Genomic DNA, 22,179 nt, shown 5'->3' with positions numbered 1-22,179 from the left:
ATTTTGTTTACGGACTACTTTTGAAATTCAAAATGGCCGAAAAAATGTCGGCACACATGCCCGAATGTGATTTGTGCTTTAAACTAGAGAGGGATATGTTTTCTTTATATCAAGCAAACATAGATTTTTACATTGTGAGGAATGTTTTGAACATAAATTTTCCTGCGTGAAATACTATTAAACGCTGATTAAATCAGGAGGATGCTAGAAAAAACACACAGTGGAATACGATTTTTAGAAGTTGAGAAATTGAGTTCATGTATGTGTCAAGTTTCTAGACTAGAGTGGAATAGTGCTATTTTCAACTGTGTTAGAACCAATTGAACTTGTAGTGGAATTGTTGGTGGAAATGGAAATTAGAAATATCTAATAAATTAATGCATCATCGTGTAGAATTATCATCGGCATCATTTCTGTGGAACATTGCAATATTAAAAATGCTAGTGTTTCATAGTTATAGTGCTTTTACATAGTTCACTAACCATCAAGACTGAAATGATTCATGTACACAGGTAAATAATTGACTTTGTGTAGAATGTTTCTTTTAAAATAATAATTTTTACCAATTTATTTTAGATAGATAGCACTGAAAGTCTGAAGCTTATTAAGACACTCAAGCTCATTTCCTGGGTAGACACAATACTTGCTCAGAGTGAAGCAGGCTCATGCGGCCTTGGGTTTATTTTGCCTCTGCCTTTAACCTAAGTTGATTAGATTTCAGGTTTTTTAGCCCCCAAATCAAAAAGGCTTACTCAGCCCTATCTTTACTTATTCATTTTATTTAAAGATTTTGAGAACCCTCGCTCCGTGCCAGTGGGGATCAAACAGGGATCTTCTTATAGCTAGATGTACACATCCAATATGCCAGCAGCACTTTTTTATAATCAATAAATGTAATAATTGATTATTCTGTCCTTCTAACTACATTACTAATTTACTAAAACAATGTGAAACTCATTTTTTGCTCAGCTGTTTTCGGAGAAAGCTGAGGTATTGTCATAGCCAGTTCATTGTCCGTCGTCCGCTGTGCTTAAACCTTAACATTGGCTCTAAAATCAAAGTGCTTCCACCTACAACTTTGAAACTTCACATGTAGCTGCACCTTGATGTGTTCTACATGCCACACCAATTTTTGGTTCACTAGGTCAAAGGTTAAGATCACTGTGACGTCTAATATTCTTCTGAAAAGCTTTCATTTATTCAAAACTGCACCCACAGCCAAGCGTTGGCACCCGTTATGCGGTGCTCTTGTTAAATTATCTATATCAATGGTTAATTCATGTTTGGTCCATTAATTTGTATGTATTGTTTAACAGATATAGCTTTACATTGTACTTGAAGGTATGTCTCTTTCAAATGACGTTGCAGTTTTAAATACTAATTGAAAAATAAATGTGAGCATACAAAAGGCATTAAGTAATAAGTGTATAAACACATTGTTCTTCAATAAGTTGTGGACACAAAGAAATCAGTGCTTGTTTGATCTGACAAAGTGAGACACAAAGAAACGCACTTAGAGTTTATATATCTAAATACATTAAACATGATATCCCTCCCCATTAAATTCAGTTCAGCTAAATAGTCATGCAATCTCAATAGAAGATATATTAAACCTATTGAATATAACTTACAAGTAACAAATAATTGTGTTTGGTTAAAATTAACTGATTGATAATGTGAAGAGGTACAACAATACAGCAAAACCGATATTGCAATATGTATTATATACAATATATTAAATACAATTTAAAACAAAGATTGCATATCATAACAATACGTGCGCATCACACTTTACAGATGTATTATAGCCTCTAAGCTGTTTTCACAAATAAATTATTGTTCATGTGCCCGATACACCTTAACATTAGAAAACAGAGACCGAAGGTCATTATCTGTGTATTTTAAAGCTTTTTAAGATAGAACACATAGTTATATAACTCTGTATTTTTAAGCTTTTAAGGAAACACATAATTATATTACAGTTTGGTAGCATATAATAAAATTTTACAAGAACTAAGACCAAATAGTATTTAAAGCTCAGCTGTTTTTGTAGAAAACCCAAGGTATTGTCATCGCCAGCTTGTTGTCCGCCGTCCGGCGTCTGCTGTCCGGCATCTGCAGTCCGCCGTGCTTGAACCTTAACATTGGCTCTTAAATCAAAGTGCTTCCACATACAACTTTGAAACTTCATATGTAGATGCACCTTGATGACTTCTACATGCCACACCCATTTTTGGGTCACTAGGTCAAAGGTCAAGGTCATTGTGACCCCTAAAAAAATATTGAAAAATTTGACAAGGTTTAATTTTTTCAAAACCGCACCTGCAGCCGAGCATTGGCAACTGTTATGCGGAGCTCCTGTTTAATATGAAATTATTGTTCATGTGCCAGATATACATAAATGTTCAATAGAAAACAGACACCTGAGGAAAACCTTGTCCCAGATAGGGACAAGGTCATACATGTTTTGATATAATGAGGTGATTTGAGGTAGCAACGAGCCAAACTTAGTTTTCAAGAAGTGCTATTAACCAGTTGATTCCAATTTCATATTGTCAATTCAGCCGTATGATGAAATTTACAACTTCTCCAAATATGCAACAACATTACATTCACAAATTTGTCCATCTCTTATGTCCTATCTGGGACAAGGTTTCCTCTTGTAATTGTTTTAATATACATGCCCCCTTTCGAAAAAGAGTGGGTTTTGCTGGATGTTTGTCGGTCTGTCGGTAGACCAGTTCAAAGACATGTTAACAGATTGACCAATTGGCTTGATACTTTCCATGTGCACTGGCCTTTTCCAGTAGATTACCCTATCTAAATTGGGGTCACGAGGTCAAAGGTCACTATCACACTAAGTGTGAAATCGTGTCTGATCAATACCTAGTCAACTGATTCACCCATTGGCTTGATACTTACCATGTGCATTGGCGTTGGACTGTAGATGACTTCTGTTGAAATTGGGGTCACTTGGTCAAAGGTTAAGGTCATTGTCACAATAAGTGTGAAAATCGTCTCAGATCTATACCTTGTCAATGAAATGACCGATCACTGTGACATCACTTGTTATAATACTATAATATTCTCAAACAATTAACTGTAATAATTATTTAATAGAAGAGTATAATTCTGTGTCAACTAAAAGCTTATCAGTGACTTAATCACACCCATATGATAAGATTAACTCTTAGTCAGTTTTGTTGCAAATAATCCTGTTTTCTGTGTGTCTGTCAGTCTGTAACACTTTTCTGGATCCTGGGGAAACTTTAAAGTTCTTCATATTTTTTCATGAAACTTGACACATGGACAGATGGCAATATGGAGAGTAATAAATAAATGCACGTCATTTCATTTTGTTCCTACGTCAAGAATTACGGTTGCTGTGGCAACACGCAGACTAGAAATATTGCTGAAAATGGTAGATCCTACGATAACTTTAAAAGTTCTTCATATTTGTTCATGAAACTTAAAACATGGATAGATGGCAATTTGGAGATTATGCACGTTATTTCATTGTGTTCCTACATCAAGAATTATGGTTGCTTTGACAACAAATAAACTACAAATATTGCTGAAAATGGTGGATCTTGCGTAGGTAGGGGACTTTCATTGCTTGGAAATAGTATTGTTTATATTTATTATGTTTCCTTTTTATACTTAGAAAATTTAAAGTATCAAAGCTATTGCTTTCATACAAACATGTACTAACTTGCAACGCTTACTATCATAAAGGGACTGTGAAGGCAAAGTTATGTAAATCTGACTGGTGTTTTGACAGAATTATGGCACCGTTTATACTTAGATAATTAAACATTTGGGTATATTTTGCGTTTTGGTCCATTTTACTCCTTAAGTATCAAAGCTATTGCTTTTCGACTTGGAAAACTCGCTAACTATCATAAGGGGACTGTACAGGGCAAGTTGCATAACAAGTAATATATTCCCACTTGGAATATGTGTGAATGGGGAGAAACTTAAATCACTTAGTCAATGTGTCTCTATGTTGGTCTGCATTAATTAACATTTCATGAAAACATTTCTTTTCACTTATACTATTTCAAATACATGAGTTTCTGTTATAACGTATATCATACAACAGTCACAAACACTCAATAACAAAGGGTCATTAAGTGTTGACCCCATGCGCATGTCTATGCAAGCTTGGTAGCAAACATAGTGGGTCTGTACACTTCTTTCAACACGCCGTTTCTAAAATTTCGTATAATTGTTCCTATCGTCATAGCTTTCGACAGCTTTTTTTTCTGATTCAAGCATCTTGCATCTGACAAAGTTTATGCTCATGTTGTTGAATGCATTATTCCTGGCTATGGCCTTGGTGTTTCTGAGGTAGACTTTGTGGAGGTGGTGTTTCTCTTTCAATAACTGCTTTATGTCCTCTCATCAAACCAGTCCTTGTGTTTCTTGCCCCACGGGTGTCTGTGGCTTTCTGAGTAATACACAATCCAACGCTATTCCAGAGCATTCACAAAGGACAGCTTGCAGCTGGCAGTCTTTAACTTAGTAATTTTCAAAGGTTAAGGGGCCTTCTCTCTTTGCCAATGTTGTTTGGGCTGAATATGTATATTGGGCTTGGTAATGATGAGGCGGTGATCTGTCAAGCGTTCGGCAACCGACATTGAATTGGTCACCCGTACATCCCGCCTGTAACTCTTTATCAAGATAACGTAGTCAATAAGATGCCAGTGTTTTGAGCGAGGATGCATCCATGATGTTTGGTAATGGGTGTGAAGGGGCAAGAAAGTGTTTGTGATCAGAAGTTCAAGATCATCACATGTGTGGAGAAAAAGACCATTGCTGTTGCTGTGGACCACTCCATGGTGTCCAAGGACTCCTTCATTGTCAGTGCCAACTATTGCGTTTAAGTCAATTAAAAGTTGAGCTTGTCTAAATATAACATTATTTGATTATTTTGGTCACCTGTGATGTTTAATATATATATATATATATATATACAAATAAAGGGTATTAAGACTTAATAAAGTTCCTTCTTGTAATTTAGGTAATTATAGGTAATTATAGATTTTTTTAATGAATGCCATTGAAGATAATGTAAGATTAACAGAAGGTGTTCTCATCCTGAACAAGTGCGCCAACGTTTTGGGGACCAGTGAAACCCCTGCATAATGCTTCAATAAATAATAACCCTGTGGCTTATTTAACATGATTTAGTGGCTGTCTGCAATGTTTCAATACATCATGACCCTTGGGCATATGTAACATTGTTTAGTGGTTGACTACTGTTTCAATAAATCATGACCCTGGGGCGTATGCAACATGGTTTAGTGGCTGTCGACTATGTTTGAATATATCATGACCCTTGGGCATATGTAACATGGTTTAGTGTCTGTCTGCTATGTTTCAATAAATCATGACCCTGGGCACAACACTTGCCACACTGGGGAGGTCGTCTGCACTTACCCAGTGAATTATACATGTTTTAACTAAATTTGTTTTGCAAAATATCATTTCCTGAGAAATCACATGGCCAAAAGTTTAATTCTTGGTTTGTGGCAATTTATTTTGATAATTTTTATTTAATTTAAGTGGTTTTTACTTGCAACATTGAGTGTTTTTATCAATACTTTGACATTATCTCCTATTTACATGTATGTATTCTTTTACATGTCTCTGATCTGGTAGTCTTGATTTGTAAATACAGCTACACTAACAGGTTGTTCACTATATATTGTAGTAATGGAAATATTAAAGCAGTTAAAGTACATTTACAGTATGTTACAGTGTTTACAAATTAAAAACAAAAGTACACTAAAAGTGGCTTTTATTCAAGAGAAATATCTGGCAATAATTCTGTCTTTTTATTTATTCATTAGCAAAACATTTGTACACTGTAACTCCAATATAAAGCGCTCCGTTATAACGCTGAATCCAATATAACGCGGAGGGTGCTTGGATCCCATTTTTTCTCCAACCTTCCATTTTATTTCTGATTCAAATCCGTATAATGCAACTTCATGTATTTTCAGACAATTCAAAGATGGCGGCAATCACAACTATGTTGATTGCTTTATTCAACCGTCCGTTGAACCGATTATAATCGCCTCGAGGTTAAACAACACCGACAGCTAATTGGTGTTAATCTGTTGTGTAATGTCAATAAAGGTGTGAAAAACTCGCGTGTCAGTGTTTATTACATGTATACCTCATCAGAGCGGTTCAGTGCGATAATTTCTATAAGTTAAGTGCAAGCGGGATAGTTATACAATTCAAGTAATTCAAATGATTGAAAAATTCTTTCTTTGATATGGTTGCAGTTTGACTATATTAAATGAGCGGCTGTGAAATATACTGCCTACTGTATAAAACAACTTTTTCTGTCATTTTATTATTATTCTAGTATTATGTCATTTAATCTCTTTCAGTTCGTGTATAAGAAATTAAATAATGCAGACGATTTATTTACATGCGAACGCAGTGTACCGGCAATTGTTAACAGAGTTTCACTTTCATTTTCGCGCGGTATCAGAAAGTCCCCGGGAAACACGTTTTTTGCATGCGTATGACGCAATAGAACAATTTTTTGTAAGTGAGTTGTATTGCATTCAATCTTAATTTAAAGTTGCTCGTCCAATGAAAGCTCTGCCCCATAATGCACTGAACTTTTAACACTTCTGACAATGGCATATATGCGTACGGTTGTGTTTACAAATTTCTTAAACATATATCGTCATTAATGTTCAAGATAATTATTTTTAAGTGATGTTGCAATTTTATTGGATTATCGGATAAATGTGCACATAAGAAAAGCGGTATGTATACTGTTATCGATACAATTCGGTTTATATGCATGTATTTGCGTCAACACAGCATGGCAACATGTCACATGACCTATATTATAGGCTTTTCTATACCTGTTTTGTTTATAGCGCCCTGCAGTAAATGAGCTCAAAACCTATAACGCGGATCCGTTATAACGCTGTTTCGCGTCTTGGACCCCATTGACCGCGCTATATTGGAGTTACAGTGTAATATGAAAAGTTATAAAACAAAGTAAAAAAATGATTTAAAAAATCTGTCACACATAATAACATAAACTAGCCCTTCCCCTGCAATTCCACCATTTATGGTAACCCAAGAAAGAACACTAATAATTTGGGTTAAAATAAACTAATAAAGTATGAATACTTTTGGAAAATTACCTTGTTTCAGTACTCTAGAGAAATATCTGTATGCTATTTTAGAAATGCTTTTGTCTGTGGTTAACATTCTTATTTTCATGTAGAACTTTAACATGTCTTTATAAACCTTTGTACTTCACCACCTTAAAACTGTGTATTTATCTGTTCTGAAACAATCAACTCCTTTTTGTCATTACTCACTTATTATTCCCCAAAAATGGCGGAAGGATATAGAATAAGCTTGTGCCTCAGTCTGTGAGTCTGTCCGTCCGTCAATAACTTTTCAGGGCTAAATCTCAGAAACTAAACAAGATATCAACATGAAACTTCATGTGTGCATAGATATCAATGAGAAGGTGTATTATGCACAAGAACCATTACCCCACATTATCTTAAATAAGAGTTATTTCCCTTTTTTATGGTGTATTTTATCAGGGCTTTATCACACATACAATAGTCCAACATGAAACTTCATGTGTGTATATACATTGTACAGGGCCCTCGTTTTGCACTTTTTACCGCCGAATATCAGCAGCTTCCCCCATGAAAAAAATTATACTTTTTTCCCCTTTTTCAGCTAAAAATTCCCTCTCCAAATGTTTATACCTATGTTGCCAGCTGGTATAATGCTACTTACCTTTGATTTAATGTATATTTATATGAATCACAATAAAATATAGCAATTTGAGGTGTTGAATGGTTGGTGAAAAGATCTTCTAAAATTCCCCTTTTCGCCCAAAATGACGCGAAATTCCCCCTCATGAGGGATGTGGGTGGCTTCCCCTGGCGGCAAGAGAGGGCCCTGATATATATAAATCAGGAGAAATGCCTTGTACAAGAACCATAGCCCTCCACTTTTTGAACAAAAGTTATAATGCCCTTAAGTTTGTTCTTTTTGTTTCATGCAAATGTTCATGGTTATATATCACATACCATTCAAGATTCCAACATGAATTTTCATGGGTGTATATATATCAATAAGGAGAAATGCCTTGTACAATAACCATAATCCTTCACTGTCTTAAACAAGAGTTATTGCCCATTGTTATTTATGTATGATGTAATTGTTCAGGACTATATGTCAGATATGGTACAATATTTTTGCATGAAACTTCATGGGTGTGTAGATATCAATGAGAAGTGCTATGCATAAGAACCATAACCCTACACTTTCTTAAATAAGAGTTATTGACCCTTGCTTTTTTTTTAATGATGCAACTTTTCAGGTCAATACATCCGATACAATACAGATTTCGACATGAAAGTTCATCGATGTATAAATCAATAAGGAGAATTGTTTTGCACGAGAACCATAACCTTACACTTTCTCAAATAAGAGTTATGACCCCTTGTTGTTGTTGTACATGTATCAAGTAACATGTCAAGGCTTTATATCAGATATGCTACAATATTTCAACATGAAACTCATGGATTTATTTATATAAATTAGGAAAATTAAACTGCTTATAAACAATAACGTTACACTTAATTATTTTGTTCAAGGATTATACTGTATATCAAGAGATTAGCACCCATCCATAAACAAACTTTATTTAGCGGGGATATCAATTTAACAAATTTACTTGTTATGTATGTCCTTGATCGGTGTACATTGTAACAAGGCCATTCAAGATTGAGTTTACTATTTTTAAGAAAATAAAAAAACTTAACATGAATAAATCATTGTTAACGCAATCATTTAATGTCAGTAGCAGTAAATGGTTTTTATGGCCCCCCATAGGGTGGACATATAGCAGTTGAACTGTCCGTCAATCAGTCCGTCAGTCAGTTGGTCCGTCCGAAAACTTAAACATTGCCCATAACTTTTGCAATATTGAAGATAGCAGCTTGATATTTGGCATGCATGTGTATCTCATGGAGCTGCACATTTTGAGTGGTGACAGGTCAAGGTCATTATTTAAGGTCAAAGGTCAAATATATGGCTTCTAAGCGGTGCGGGCATTGAGTTTCTGACAAACACATCTTAAATTTTTGAAGTTTGATTATAAAATTAAGAAATGTAGTTGCATAAGATAATGTATAAATTGTGGCCAACTCAATAGCTTTAAAAGAATTTTGCAAAAAAGAAATGCCCATAGAGTGTATTAATTTAACTTAGGTCTGTTGGAATGTGAAAGCAATTTTTAAAAGCTGAATAACAGATCTATTTGCATGTTTCTCTTGACTATACTAATGACACAAAATTGACATTGCTTATTTGATCATTTGAATTGATAACACACTTGAATAATTATAGTGGAAATATCATACCTCTATGGTCAAATTATAACTTTAAAAAATTCTTCAGTACCCATGCTTCAATAGCTCCTACAATCAGATTACCCTACCCGTGAATACCTGAACATTGTAATATATTTATTAGATATAATCGCTCTGCAAATCTCTTTGTGTGAGTGTAGTGTCAGGCAATTTGAATAAGATTTTTAATAGATTGAATTGCTTTCATACCTGCCAAATCAATTTAGGCCTTAGACTATATAGTTTTAATGGCTGTAATATGAGAACCATACTTAAAATTGTCTATACAAAAATCACTGGTGATCATCAATTAAAAAGACTTTTGCAAATGTTACAGTTACAACCCCAGGTTTCAAAACTGACCATGATCAAGTGACAAATAAGCGATATAGATGTACATATTTGACTAAGATTACAACTCATCTTTAAAGGCCAAGTCAGAGTAGTTATATATGGCATGCAACATCATTTAGTGGTCATCTACCAAGTTTGTTAAAATAATTATCTTGGATGAAAATTGGCCATGCTTGTTGATGTGGGAACTTAAATATTTTAAAAATTAATTGCATAGCTTAACAACTTAAAAAAACACACACAAACTACACAGCTTTGATACATGTATGTGGTATGTTTGTCCTCTATAGAGATTGTATGAAACAGTTGACCCTATTATACAGGTAAGTGATCAAGGGCATTCTTGGTTCTCTTGTCTTAACCATTTAATCAATAGAACATTGTTTTCAATGATAAATTTCAGCTTGAAAAGAGGAATACACGATATTAATGATTATAAATGCAGTGCTTAAATAGTGCCTATATTTAGAGGAAAGTCTATCCTTATGCTGCTTTAAGTTACTGTAATCCTCAGGGCCGATCACAGGATTTTTTTACTGGGGGGCCCATTTATTAACCCGGGAGGGTTTGGGAGGGGTCCCCCCTCCCTTTATATATTACAGGTGTTGGGCGCGTGGCCAAGTCACTTTAACACTATCAATTTGTCATAAAACAACATTTTTTATCATATTGACCAAAAAAACATAAAAAAATTCTGATATGTAATATATATGAACGTTCATATATAACATATCCGAAAAAAAATAAAAATTTTTTTGGTCAATATGATAAAAAATGTTGTTTTATGACAAATTGATTATGTTAAAGTGACTTGGCCACGCACCCAACACCTGTGATTTATATACTTTTATTTAATTTGGCACTTTAAAAGGTGAATTTAAATGCTTATAAAAACCGTATTTTATGATATGAATTAATGGAATATAACACGTAAATCAGCACATTTCGGAAGTCTTAAGCTTTAAACATTGGGGTGATTTCACAACAATATTAAAAGCTTTAGATTTCAGAAACTTACAGGTTAAAACTGACGATTATCCACATCAACTCTCGTATTGCTTCCACCATTTTTTTCACAAATCAATAACTTCACAGGGTTTTTTTAATCTGATTTTTTGCGAAAGACCTTGCCATTTTTTAGGAAAAAAATTGTGCGAAACGCCTAATTTTTGGGGGAAATAATGAAAGTCTTAAATAATCAATTTAACAATATTTTTCTACACTAGATCAGGTTAACTTATATAATGAGATCGATTTGTTGTTTCAATTTTCATTTCTTAACCAATGATCCATTAATAGGTTGATATTATTCAATTCTCGGTACCCAATTATATTAAATACTGAATTCTGCCAAATTCTTATCTGTTGCTCGGCAAATTTATGAATCTGTTTTTCTTTTAAACAAACATGTTAACTATCTTCTCGTAGTCTTTTTCAGTGATTTCCTGTCAAAAATTATAAATACTCAGTTTTAATACCTTTGTCAGTGTTTTTGTTCCGGTTGAAATTCAGGGCCCTATTCTCAATGCAAAAAGTATATATTGGGACCTAAAAATTCCCAATAAAAGGTTTCCAAAAAAAAACAATTAAACTTTTAGAAGGGAAAAATACGTCTAAGGCCTTCTCAAAGAAGGAAAAAAACCTGCGTCAGCAATTATCAGACCATAGTCTACGACCTCCTGTAGCAGTTGCTTCCATTCGCTGCACTTATCAAAATACATGTTACATCAACCATCGATAGATGAAGCATTCATGATCACAATGGGGGACTGATCGGGGATGTGTGTACACGGCGATAAGAAAACATTGCCTAGAGGCTTATCTCGATTGGCGAGCTTTAATCCCCTTGTTTATCAGGGACAATAAAACATAGCTGCTCTTTTGTTTTGAGGGAAAGTGTTCTGTGAGCCCTTGCACGAGAGAAAAAATTGCAGTGGGCCGATTATTTAAAAAAAAATTGTAGTTATACAGCCAGCTGGGGGGGGGGCCTGGGCCCCTGGGCTTATGGCCTGGATACGGGCCTGATCCTTTCAGTTGACACAAACATGGATATAACATTATAGGAAAGAAAATACACGTTCTATGGCCCAACAAGTTTTAATAGTGTTTGAAAACAAGTCAATACACATGACAAGATTTTAATAGCTTAGCAAATTAGATTGTCCTCTCCTGCATATTCCTTTTATGAAAAAAGAAATGTTCAAATTACTGTAAAATTTGGTATACAAGGTTTTGCATTTAGTTCACAGTAGAAACTGTAGTTAAAGTATTTTCAATAAGTAATTTGCCTATTGTCTTCGTAATCCACTCCAATAAGAATTTGACCCTTATCAACATATTAATATTCCTTTATGAACGATTTTCAAGGCATTTTTGTGAAATTGTATTTTTTACAAAATAAATCTTGAATTGCTTCTTATTGAAATTCATATCATAAAATGTTTAAAATCAATCCTGTTAATTGCCTAAAATATTGTCGCTTTGAGGAATGGCTTTGCACATGACCGTCAGTTGGTCTGTCTAAAACCACGCAAATTGGTATGACATTATTTTGTGAGAACAAAAATGCACCTATTAATTTTGAGGGTTACAGGTCAAAGGTCAAGGTCACAAGAGTTTGTCACAGTATATTTGTTTCTACATATCTTGAGAATTCTTTGACCCATTATCGTTACCATGCAAAGGTATACATGTATATTGGTTTTTGAGAGAAAGAACAGTGGATACTTATTGATCTAGGGGTAATGAGGTCAGTTATACACGGTACAGCTCCGGGCTTGTAACAGGAAATCATCCTGGCACCGTAATCTGAAACCTTTTGAACTACAAAAATGTGAGTTTGTGATGTTTATTAGAGGTGTCGTGCGAAATGTGTCTTTGAACAGAAGCGACCAGCAAAGCTGCATTCCAGCCTGCGCATCTGCCTTACTGTCTACAGATCCGTTAAGTATTGCCAGCCCATATTGTTCTATAGTCATTCTAACCCAAGCTCTGATGCAACCATAACAGTTGTCAGATACTGGCATTGGTATGTGAACTTGGCACTGGTAAACTGTTCAATGGTAAACCAGCTCATCCCAGGAAAGTGCGAGTGTAGGTCTTAACACTGAACATGACTGAACTATTATTGCACAAAATCAACAAACCAAAAAGAGTGTGCTCCCAATTTTATAAGAGTTTTTTTTAATTTTCGTTGGTAGGTCCTTCGGTTGATCCGTAGACTGTCTAGAAGCGAGCATTACATGTACGTTAACACATATATTTGACGGTTGATCTACAGGTTGTTCTTTATCTGCGCGTGCAATATCTGAACCGGAAACCGGAACTGGAAATTTTCAAAGTAAATAACCAGCGTCTGCTGATTGTTCATAATGATACAATATATAAAAATGATCAAATTTACGGCTTTTAATATTCTAAAATTAATTGTGACTATATTTCGAACAACGCATCAGCATTCTTCGTGTAAAACAGTTGTTTTCATCCCGGGAGTTCCCCGTTCGATGACGTCAATTTAGCACTGTAGTTCCGATGTTTATAATTTTGGGGCATTTGATTGGTTGAAATGTTAGAAAATTGACCTAAGGAAAATAGGAGCTAAAAAACGGCTACAAATGACTATACTTTATTCTAAACAACAACTTCGTGAAATGTTGAAATTTAATTAAAATATTATCTCTATTTAAGCTTTTTGTTAGTTTCTTGTCAGACTGTGACAATGAACTAGGACAAATTTATTCTGTTTAAAGTAACAATCACGCTCAAAAATATCGAATATTTCGTTAAATAAAGCTAACCCATAAAAAAATCAATGTTCCTTTTAGCATAATGCAAAATTTCAACGTTAGATGTTGTCTGGTAGAATTGATTTAACGAGATACAAAATGCTTGTTTTTATTTTTTTGTGGTCACAAATAATTCCATTTATATCTCCCGTGAAATATCCGAACAATTACGGGCGAACACGAGATTGGATACGGTAAGCGTCGTAAGCATGACGTAGCTCTCATGAAAAATCATTTTGTGAAATCAAAATAAATTCTGGGTAACTGGAGCTTAGCGAATGCGAAAATGGCTTGTATAAATTATGCAAATGAACGCAACACGAATGAATCCGATCCTGACTCGAAAGCGAAAGTGGATTACATCGTGGAATGATATTTAGATGCTTAAAACTTGCCAAATGCTTGTAATATAACGTTTTTACATCAATGTTACTTGTTTTTAGGGTCTTCCTATTGTAATTAACCATCGTATGGTACTACTTGTTGTCGAATGTTTTTTATATAGCATAATACAGTAGCCGTATGTATTGGTGAGCGTAATAGTGACTTTAAATACCATCAATACAAATGCCTGCATTTTATGCAGTGTGTGGTTTTTCAAAATACAGAATACTACCCGGGTGTACATTGTCCAGGGTAATCATGGAACTTAGGCTGGAAATCCATGGTATAACATGGAATTCCATGGAAATCCCTGGAATTTGAAACAGTTTCCAGGGTTTTCCAGGGTTTTGTTCTTGAAATGTCCATGAAACGTGGACTTTTTTTCCAGGCATTTTCCAGCCTTGGGTGGAAAAGCATGGAAAAGGAATGGAAAACACTGGATTTAGGCTGGATAACCATGGAAAATATTTCCAGATAGCATGGAAAGTGGAACATAGAATTTTTTAAGCATGGAAAAGACTTTAACATTTTCAGCTGACCCTGGAAAAAACTTAGACTTTATAAGAGGAGAAAATAACTTATAAAAATGCAACACATTTTATTCAAAGTAAATCAAGAGTTCAACAATTTACACAACATATGAATAAAACATAAAACAATGTGCATAGTTTGGGCAGAAATAGTAGTAGGTATAGTAGTAGTAGTAGTAGTAGAAGTAGTAATACTGGTGCTGGCAGTAGAATATGTTGTAGGAGTAGAAGTAAAAGTGGTTGTTGTATAAGTTGTACAAGCAGTTAAACTACTGATAATTATACTATTGGTGCAAATTGAAGTGACAGTAGCAGTAGTAGCAGTTATTATTGTGTTGTTGTTTTAGCATTTACAGGAATAGTAGCAGTAATGGTAGCAATAGTAGTATAAATAATATTAACAATACTAGTAGCAGCAGTAGTAGTAGTAGTTAAGGAAGTAGCATTAGCAGCAGCAGCAGTAGTAGTAGTAGAAGTAGTAGTAGCAGAAGTAGTAGTAGTAGAAGTAGCAGCAGCAGCAGAAGTAGCAGTAGCAGCATCAGTAGCAGTAGTAGTAGCAGTAGTAGTTGAAGTACTAGTAGTAGTAGTAGTAGTTGGAGTAGTAGTAGTAGTAACAGCAGCAGCAGCAGCAGTAGTAGTAGTAGTCGCTGCAGCAGGAGTTGTAGTAGTAGCAGCAGCAGCAACAGCAGTAGTAGTAGTAGCAGCAGCAGCAGCAGCAGGAGTGGTAGCAGCAGCAGCAGTAGCAGTAGTAGTAGTAGTTGAAGCAGTAGTAGTAGTTGAAGCAGTAGTAGTAGTAGTAGCAGTAGTAGCAGCAGTAGTAGTAGTAGTAGTAGTAGTAGTAGTAGAAGTAGTAGTAGTAGAAGTAGTAGTAGTAGTAGTAGTAGAAGAAGTAGCAGTAGTAGTAGTAGTAGTAGTAGTAGTAGTAGTAGTAGTAGTAGTAGTAGTAGTAGTAGTGGTAGTAGTTGTTGTTGTTGTGGCTGTTGTAATAGTAGTAGTAGTTTTGCAGAAGTAGTAGTAGTAGTAGTAGTACTAGTAGTAGAAGTAATAGTAGTAACTTTCAAAGCAATGTCTACAAGTTTAAATTCCTTAACCCTGTTCAAGGTGTATACACACTCAATATTTAACTACAGTCCAGGTTTGCAATTAACAAACTATCTGAAAAGCCTGTGTGTGAGTCAGATATGGCTGCGGCTAATCTATTGGTTATAAAATATCACAGCCTTTTCTGATTGGCTGAGTTCAAATACAGAAAGTTTACCTGTTAGATTGAAATTCCGGAGCAGGCGTATTGTAGAAATATGCAGGTTAAACTTGTTGTTAAAATGAAGTTAATGTAATTTCACAAACAGTAGAGTTAATGAGTTTTTCCATTAACAAGAATTTCTTAAAATAATAATGTATGGATATCATTTGGAAAGTGACATGAAATGTTGTTAAAAAGTGATGCATACAAGTGTTTCAGAAGTCTGTCTAGGAATAGAACAACAACTGAAGGTTTGTGCTTTTCATTATTTCTAAATATTCCTTTAAATTTATTCTTCTTATGTCATCATTGTAGACCTTTTTTATGTGACATTTTAGGTAAAAGTATGGCAAATTTAGAAGTTTAAAAGCAGCTGTCACACACATTTTCACTAAGTGCAGTTTGCAGCTTGATAAAGGAAGTCCTATGTGGAGATATAAACCCATTTATGCCCAGTGGGCTCTCCCATCCTTCTAAATTGGATCAATTTATTTCCAAAATTAGGGATGTCAAGTATATTTAGTTCTATATTTAGAATATTTTTTAAAGAAATTCCTTTAAGCAAACAGCGCAGACCCAGATGAGACGCCGCATTATGCGGCGTCTCATCTGGGTCTACGCTGTTTGCAATGTCCTTTTTTCAGGACGCTAGACATGAATGGGTTAATAAGCTTGAATGTAGTATCGGAAGTTTATAATGCATGGCTAGGGAACTGAGGCTAAGGGAGTTATGTGCTGTGCATGATGAGAACTCAATGCTCATTAATGCTGTTAATGTTTATAAATAAATTAATTAAACCAATAGCATTGTTTTTTTAGGTTTCACTGTGCATTTTCATACCAATAGAATTACACATCATTCTAATTATAGCAATAATACATTTGTACTAATCATACCAACAAATTTTGATATGATATGCTTTGTGATGTATTAACTTCATTGTAAGTTATTATTTAAAGACCATTTTACTAAATATTTAAAACAATAATTGAATTATTTTCTATATACATTTTCATTATGTGCTTTAACTGTAGCTGACCAGTTGATGGAAGATACTGCAGAGTTTGGCAGGGAAATAACCCAAGACAGCAAAGCGGCTCTTTTGGCGCATTTACCAAGAGGACTAACATGGCCACAAATTCATGGTAAATATTGTTATGCCCCGGGCTCATATAAGTAATTTAGTGTTAACCACCTGAAAGTATTTTGTCTTTTTGGTATCCAATATTTTTGTATAGTTTCAATTACAGGTTATTTTTATATGAATTAGCAAATTAGCATAACTTTCATATAGCAATATCTGAATATAAAATTCCTATATATGTTTTGAGTTTCCAGATACATGCTAGTGTACCCCGTTTTGGGGCATTTAAGATAACAACAATATAAATTTCAAAATAAAAGAGAGTCATATAAAAATATAAGTTAAATCACCAATTTATTCACTTGAAAGTCTCAGTTTTCCTGTGTGGTTGCCTGTTTGCAAGTAGATTAAAGCCCGCTTGCAAACTTTAAGAGAATAAATTTCAGTAAATGGAAAAGAAATAATTGCTAACTACTTAGGATCGTAAATGTTCGCTCAAATAAAAAAAAGCCAGATCATGTACCGAATTGAGCAGTGATATGAAATGTATAAAATACATTAAAATATGAATGAGCATTGAAGTATAGATATTCAATCATATGATTGCTGCAAATTTACTTTTACAGATGAATGTAAAAAACTTATGACTTTCTTGTAATATTGTTTGCTTTGTTTTTCTTTCAGAGATCATGCAGGAGCCGTACAGTATAACAGCAGTACAAGTTCTATAAAAGATCCACGACCTACTGAAGCCCAGCTAATTAACAAAAAAGTTTTTAAAAACTGTAATTTTATCCCACCTGGGTACTTATAATTTACTAAGCTGCCTACACAAGTTTTAGACTTGCAATTATATTTTAAATTGTCACTTGGAAAGTAATACATGTACATGAATTATGTTCTGAATTTCTTTGAACAATAAAATTATATAAAAGTATTTTAATGAAATTAAGCACCTAAATTGCATTAAAGTGAAAGTAGCTGAGAACAAGATGTGTTTGTGAAACACAATGTCCCCCTATATGACGTTTGACCTTGAAGGATGACCTTGACCTTGACCCTTCACCACTCAAAATGTGCAGCTCCATGAGATACACATGCATGTCAAATATAAAATTGCTAGCTTCAATATTGCAGAAGTTACATTACATGAGCAATTTTGACCCATATATTTGACCTAGAAGGATGACCTTGACCTTGACCTTTCACCACTCAAAATGTGCAGCTCCATAAGTTACACATGCATGCCAAATATCAAGTTGCTATCTTCAATATTGCAAAAGTTTTCATAAAATAAGTGATTTGGGCCACATATATTTGACCTCTGACCTTGAAGGATGACCTTGACCTTTCACCACTCAAAATGTGCAGCTCTATGAGATACACATGCATGCCAAATATCAAGTTGCTATATTCAATATAGCAAAAGTTTTTGCAAAATGTTAAAGTTGGCGCAAACCAACCAACCAACCAACAGACCAACCAACCAACAGACCAACCAACAGACAGGGCAAAAACAATTTGTCCCCCACTACTATAGTGGGGGACATAAAAATAGTATCCTTGTGCTCATGGGCAGCTACATATATTGTGACATACATGCAGCTAAAATAACTTAAATTTTTCATTTTGTTTCTTGTATATCGTTTGTACAGGGTTCGTGAATTGTTACTGTATATTACTTGACTTGCTTGTATTTTGTTACTTTGAATACATGTTGTGAAGGTTGCATTATACTTTTTAACTTTTAAAGTAGCGCCTGTTCTGTTATGTAAGGGCCTGATTTATGATAATGGACCTAGAGGCTGTGTAAGCATGTATTAAACAACACTTGTTTGATCTGAATAATTTGTTAAATAAATGTAACACAATTATTTATCTGATGTTATATTTTGATGAATTGTGAACAAAATAATACATCGAAGAAACTAAGGCATTATGTTGATTTTTTGTTTTGTTTTAATCTAACCTTAAATTATGATTTACTTAAGCTGTGAGTATTGTATTCATTTAATACATGAATATTGTTTTTAGACCAGAAATTTCTTTTTCTATTCAGTGACCATGGTAAACGCTGGACAATTTTCCATGTTATACCAGGCATCCATGGAATATTAAACATGGAAAAACCCTGGAACATTTTCCAGGGTTTTCCAGCCAGCATGGAAAAAATACCGTCCGAATACTCCATGTAATCTGGAAAACCCTGGAAATAAATCCATGGTTTTCCAGATTACATGGAGTATTCGGACGGTATTTATTCCATGCTGGCTGGAAAACCCTGGAAATTGTTCCATTGTAATTATTCCAGGGAGCCTGGAAAACCATGGAAACTATTCCAGGCTATTTCCACATACCATGGACAATTTTCCATCCTTTTTTTTTAATATTGACGCTGGAAAAGGCTGGAAACTTAGTCCGAATACTCCAGCCTCATATTTTCCATGGATTTCCATGGAAAACCCTGGACAAAGTACACCCGGGCATGTACACTGTAAGTATCATTGAGTACTGGAATTTGTCCGATGCGTTAAAGAAAGGATTACATGGCGAGGCTTGCCATGAGCAACACATAATTAGCATCATAAAGTGACTAAGAAATAAACAAAATGATCAAACACAATTGTAATTTAACAAGGCACACAATTGGGATATTAAAATATCTATTGCAACTGAAACTGTTTTGTAGGATAAGTTGATGACACAATTGCAGCTTTAACAAAAGTTTATAAATTAATTAATTTAGTATAAACGTCACGCGTACCTTAATGACATTGTTAATCCACTCCTAGATTGGGACTGTAACTAATTTGAAGATTGCTACTCAACATTTTGCCAATGTAAGTTGACATTCACATCAACAAAATGTATATAGATTTAAGAGAATTGGGTTCACCCAAGCTACAATAATGAATGTTTGTAGTAAGTAATTGACTGCTTCAAGATTTTTATTAAATGGTAGTTATTGTCTGTACCATATTTTAAATGACTTAATCAGTGGAACCATATAATAAAATAAAATAAAAACACAACAGTTGGACATATTTATGAAAAGCTTTCAAGTATGTTAATTGTTTAACAAAATATTAAGGTCACAACTTTCACAGTCGCTGGCTCAACGACCCATCCGAAACTAATAATGAATGCATCCAACACATTTGTTGTCAATGTTATTCATTCATGTGTTTAAAACAGAAGATGTATCACTCAGGCTTTTGCTATGTCAGTATGCAATATTCACACTAGTCAATTAGTGCAATTGCATTTAAATGGCCAAGTATTACTTGTTAGTTTTAAATGCTGTTTGAGGAAAAGTATCTAATATATTGTCATAAAATTTGTTTATGTAACAAGCTTCTGTATTATCATTATAATTATATTATCATAACATGGCATGTATTAGAGCAATTAAAAATGTGGTGTGTTAAACAATCTGGTTTAAAGTGTTTATCTACAAAGCTTGTTTTTTGCAGTTTAAAGTAATCAATACACTCAGTACCCAATAGTCAGGTGACAGTATACATAGTTACACTGTTTACTCCTATAATACAATTGCCATTTGACGGTTAACTTGGTTGCTGTTCAGTTCCAAATTTATTAAAACTTGTCTGTGTTTAATAACATTGTGTGTGTGTTTTCTGGGATATTTAGTGTACACACGCTTGGACATAAATATGTCATTTGATTTTAGTTTGTAAAATCTTGTTTGTTGAAAGTGAATTATCAAAATGGCGACATCTGGAATTTCAAGAAATTATGATCTTGTTAAATATTATTTTTGTACAATCTGCGAGAAAGAACGATCTGTAGAAATAGATGCAGATTTTTACTGTAAAACATGTCTTAAATACTTCTGCAGAAGATGTATAAACTCCCACAGACAGCATGGTTGGTTGTTTTTCAAAAAATCTCCTTATGGAAAGGATAAAATAATGAAGTGGCCACTTTCTAAGAAGATGGAGACTTCTCTTTTAACATGCGTCATACACAAGAGTGAACAAATAACAATGTACTGCGCAGACCACAGTCAGCTGTGCTGCTCTAAATGTTTTGAGCTTTATCACAGGTAGCTTATTATTACTTATTTTATATCAGTATAAATTATTGCATTGTATTACCTGTATGCAACAGGGGCGTCGGAAGCACATTAACAATTTGGGGCGGCGGATGGGGTGGGTATGGGCGAGGGTATCCCCCTCCCGTTGGTGGGGGTCTGGCGTACCCCGGATTTTTTTTTTAATTTTAGCATCAAATGGCGCATTTTGGTGCGTTGCTATGCCTGATACCTGACCTTATACACATCTATTGCAGGCATTTTCTCAGTGACAAAATTTGTGACAGACAGACACACGATGGAGAAGTGATCACTATATGTCGCAGTTTGTACTTTGTAGCAGGCAACACAACAATAGGTATCATGTGGGTTGAAAGACTGTTCTTCAGGATTTTTTTGTGCCGAAATTCCGTTTTAGAAATTAGAAATTCGTTTGTTGGTTTGGAATACACATATTGAAATGACACAAAAAGTGGTAAAAAACATTAAATAAGTTTTAAAAATTAAAGAATTACTTTGAGTTACTACAATTAATTCAGGTATCTTGAGGTATCTTTAATTTTGTGATAATTAAGGACTATTGAATATCGGCACATTTGTTTCATGTCATACTTTCCTTTATATTAATGGAAAGAAGCAAAGGCTTAGATCATACCAACAATTTAAGATTCCCAGGTTTAATTACTCAATAATTAAGGGATTATTGTTATAAAAGAGACCTATTAATTACCCCCGGTAACAACATAATTGACACGTACATTTCCGCGGGCGGGTGATGACAATCAACAATACAAGTGTCTTAACCGCGAAAGCATGATTACCTTGTTTTGTGGAAAAGATATTTTCAAATATATGTGTATTGAAATGATTTTTAAAAAATGTCTTTGATGAATTTTCATTTTTGCGGAAACTATTGGGGCAGCGGTTGCTGCCCCAGCCGCCCCAGCTTCGAAGCCTCTGTGCAATTACCATCATCCATGTTAATTTGTTTGGATTATTCTATTAGTAAGTTATATAAGGTTTTCAAAATCATTTCTTGTGTGCAATTTTTTCTTGAGCTTTAATTTGTTAATTTGTGTTTGTTTGAAATAACATTTTAAAGTTCAAGCATATGGATTACAAGACATTGGCAACATTTCAGCAACAAATGTAGTATATAGTATAGCAATACCTTAAGGCTTTAATCAACTTGCCTGTATAATGTCTCGTGCATATGTTTCTTTACTCTATTTATGGAGGATAGTTCACACTTGATGTTTGCTTGTTTTAGCCTGCATTTTTAACCTTCTCATCGTGACCTTTTCTCAGTTTTGTTTCTTTATGAT

At 34.3% G+C, this 22,179-nt stretch overlaps 1 protein-coding gene and 1 long non-coding RNA gene across 2 annotated transcripts in view; both read left to right on the top strand.

The window, feature by feature from the left end:
• The first annotated feature begins 15,782 nt into the window (after nt 1-15,782).
• LOC127864988 (uncharacterized) lies at nt 15,783-18,279 on the top strand. The gene is made up of 3 exons (XR_008042428.1): nt 15,783-15,966; nt 16,751-16,861; nt 17,485-18,279. It is a non-coding gene; the product is annotated as an uncharacterized LOC127864988 (long non-coding RNA).
• Nucleotides 18,280-20,584: 2,305 nt separating this feature from the next.
• LOC127874622 (uncharacterized) overlaps nt 20,585-22,179 on the top strand; it is a 30,046-nt gene continuing 28,451 nt past the window's right edge. The window contains exon 1 of the mRNA XM_052419078.1: nt 20,585-20,866. Within this exon, the coding sequence (XP_052275038.1) occupies nt 20,733-20,866 (134 nt within the window). The 5' untranslated portion in view covers nt 20,585-20,732. The remainder of the gene's footprint in view (nt 20,867-22,179) is intronic.

Source organism: Dreissena polymorpha, chromosome 1 (genome assembly GCF_020536995.1).
Source record: "Dreissena polymorpha isolate Duluth1 chromosome 1, UMN_Dpol_1.0, whole genome shotgun sequence".
Taxonomy (NCBI): domain Eukaryota; kingdom Metazoa; phylum Mollusca; class Bivalvia; order Myida; family Dreissenidae; genus Dreissena; species Dreissena polymorpha.
Note: the sequence above shows the minus strand (reverse complement) of the source record. Positions and strands in the feature narration are given on the sequence as shown.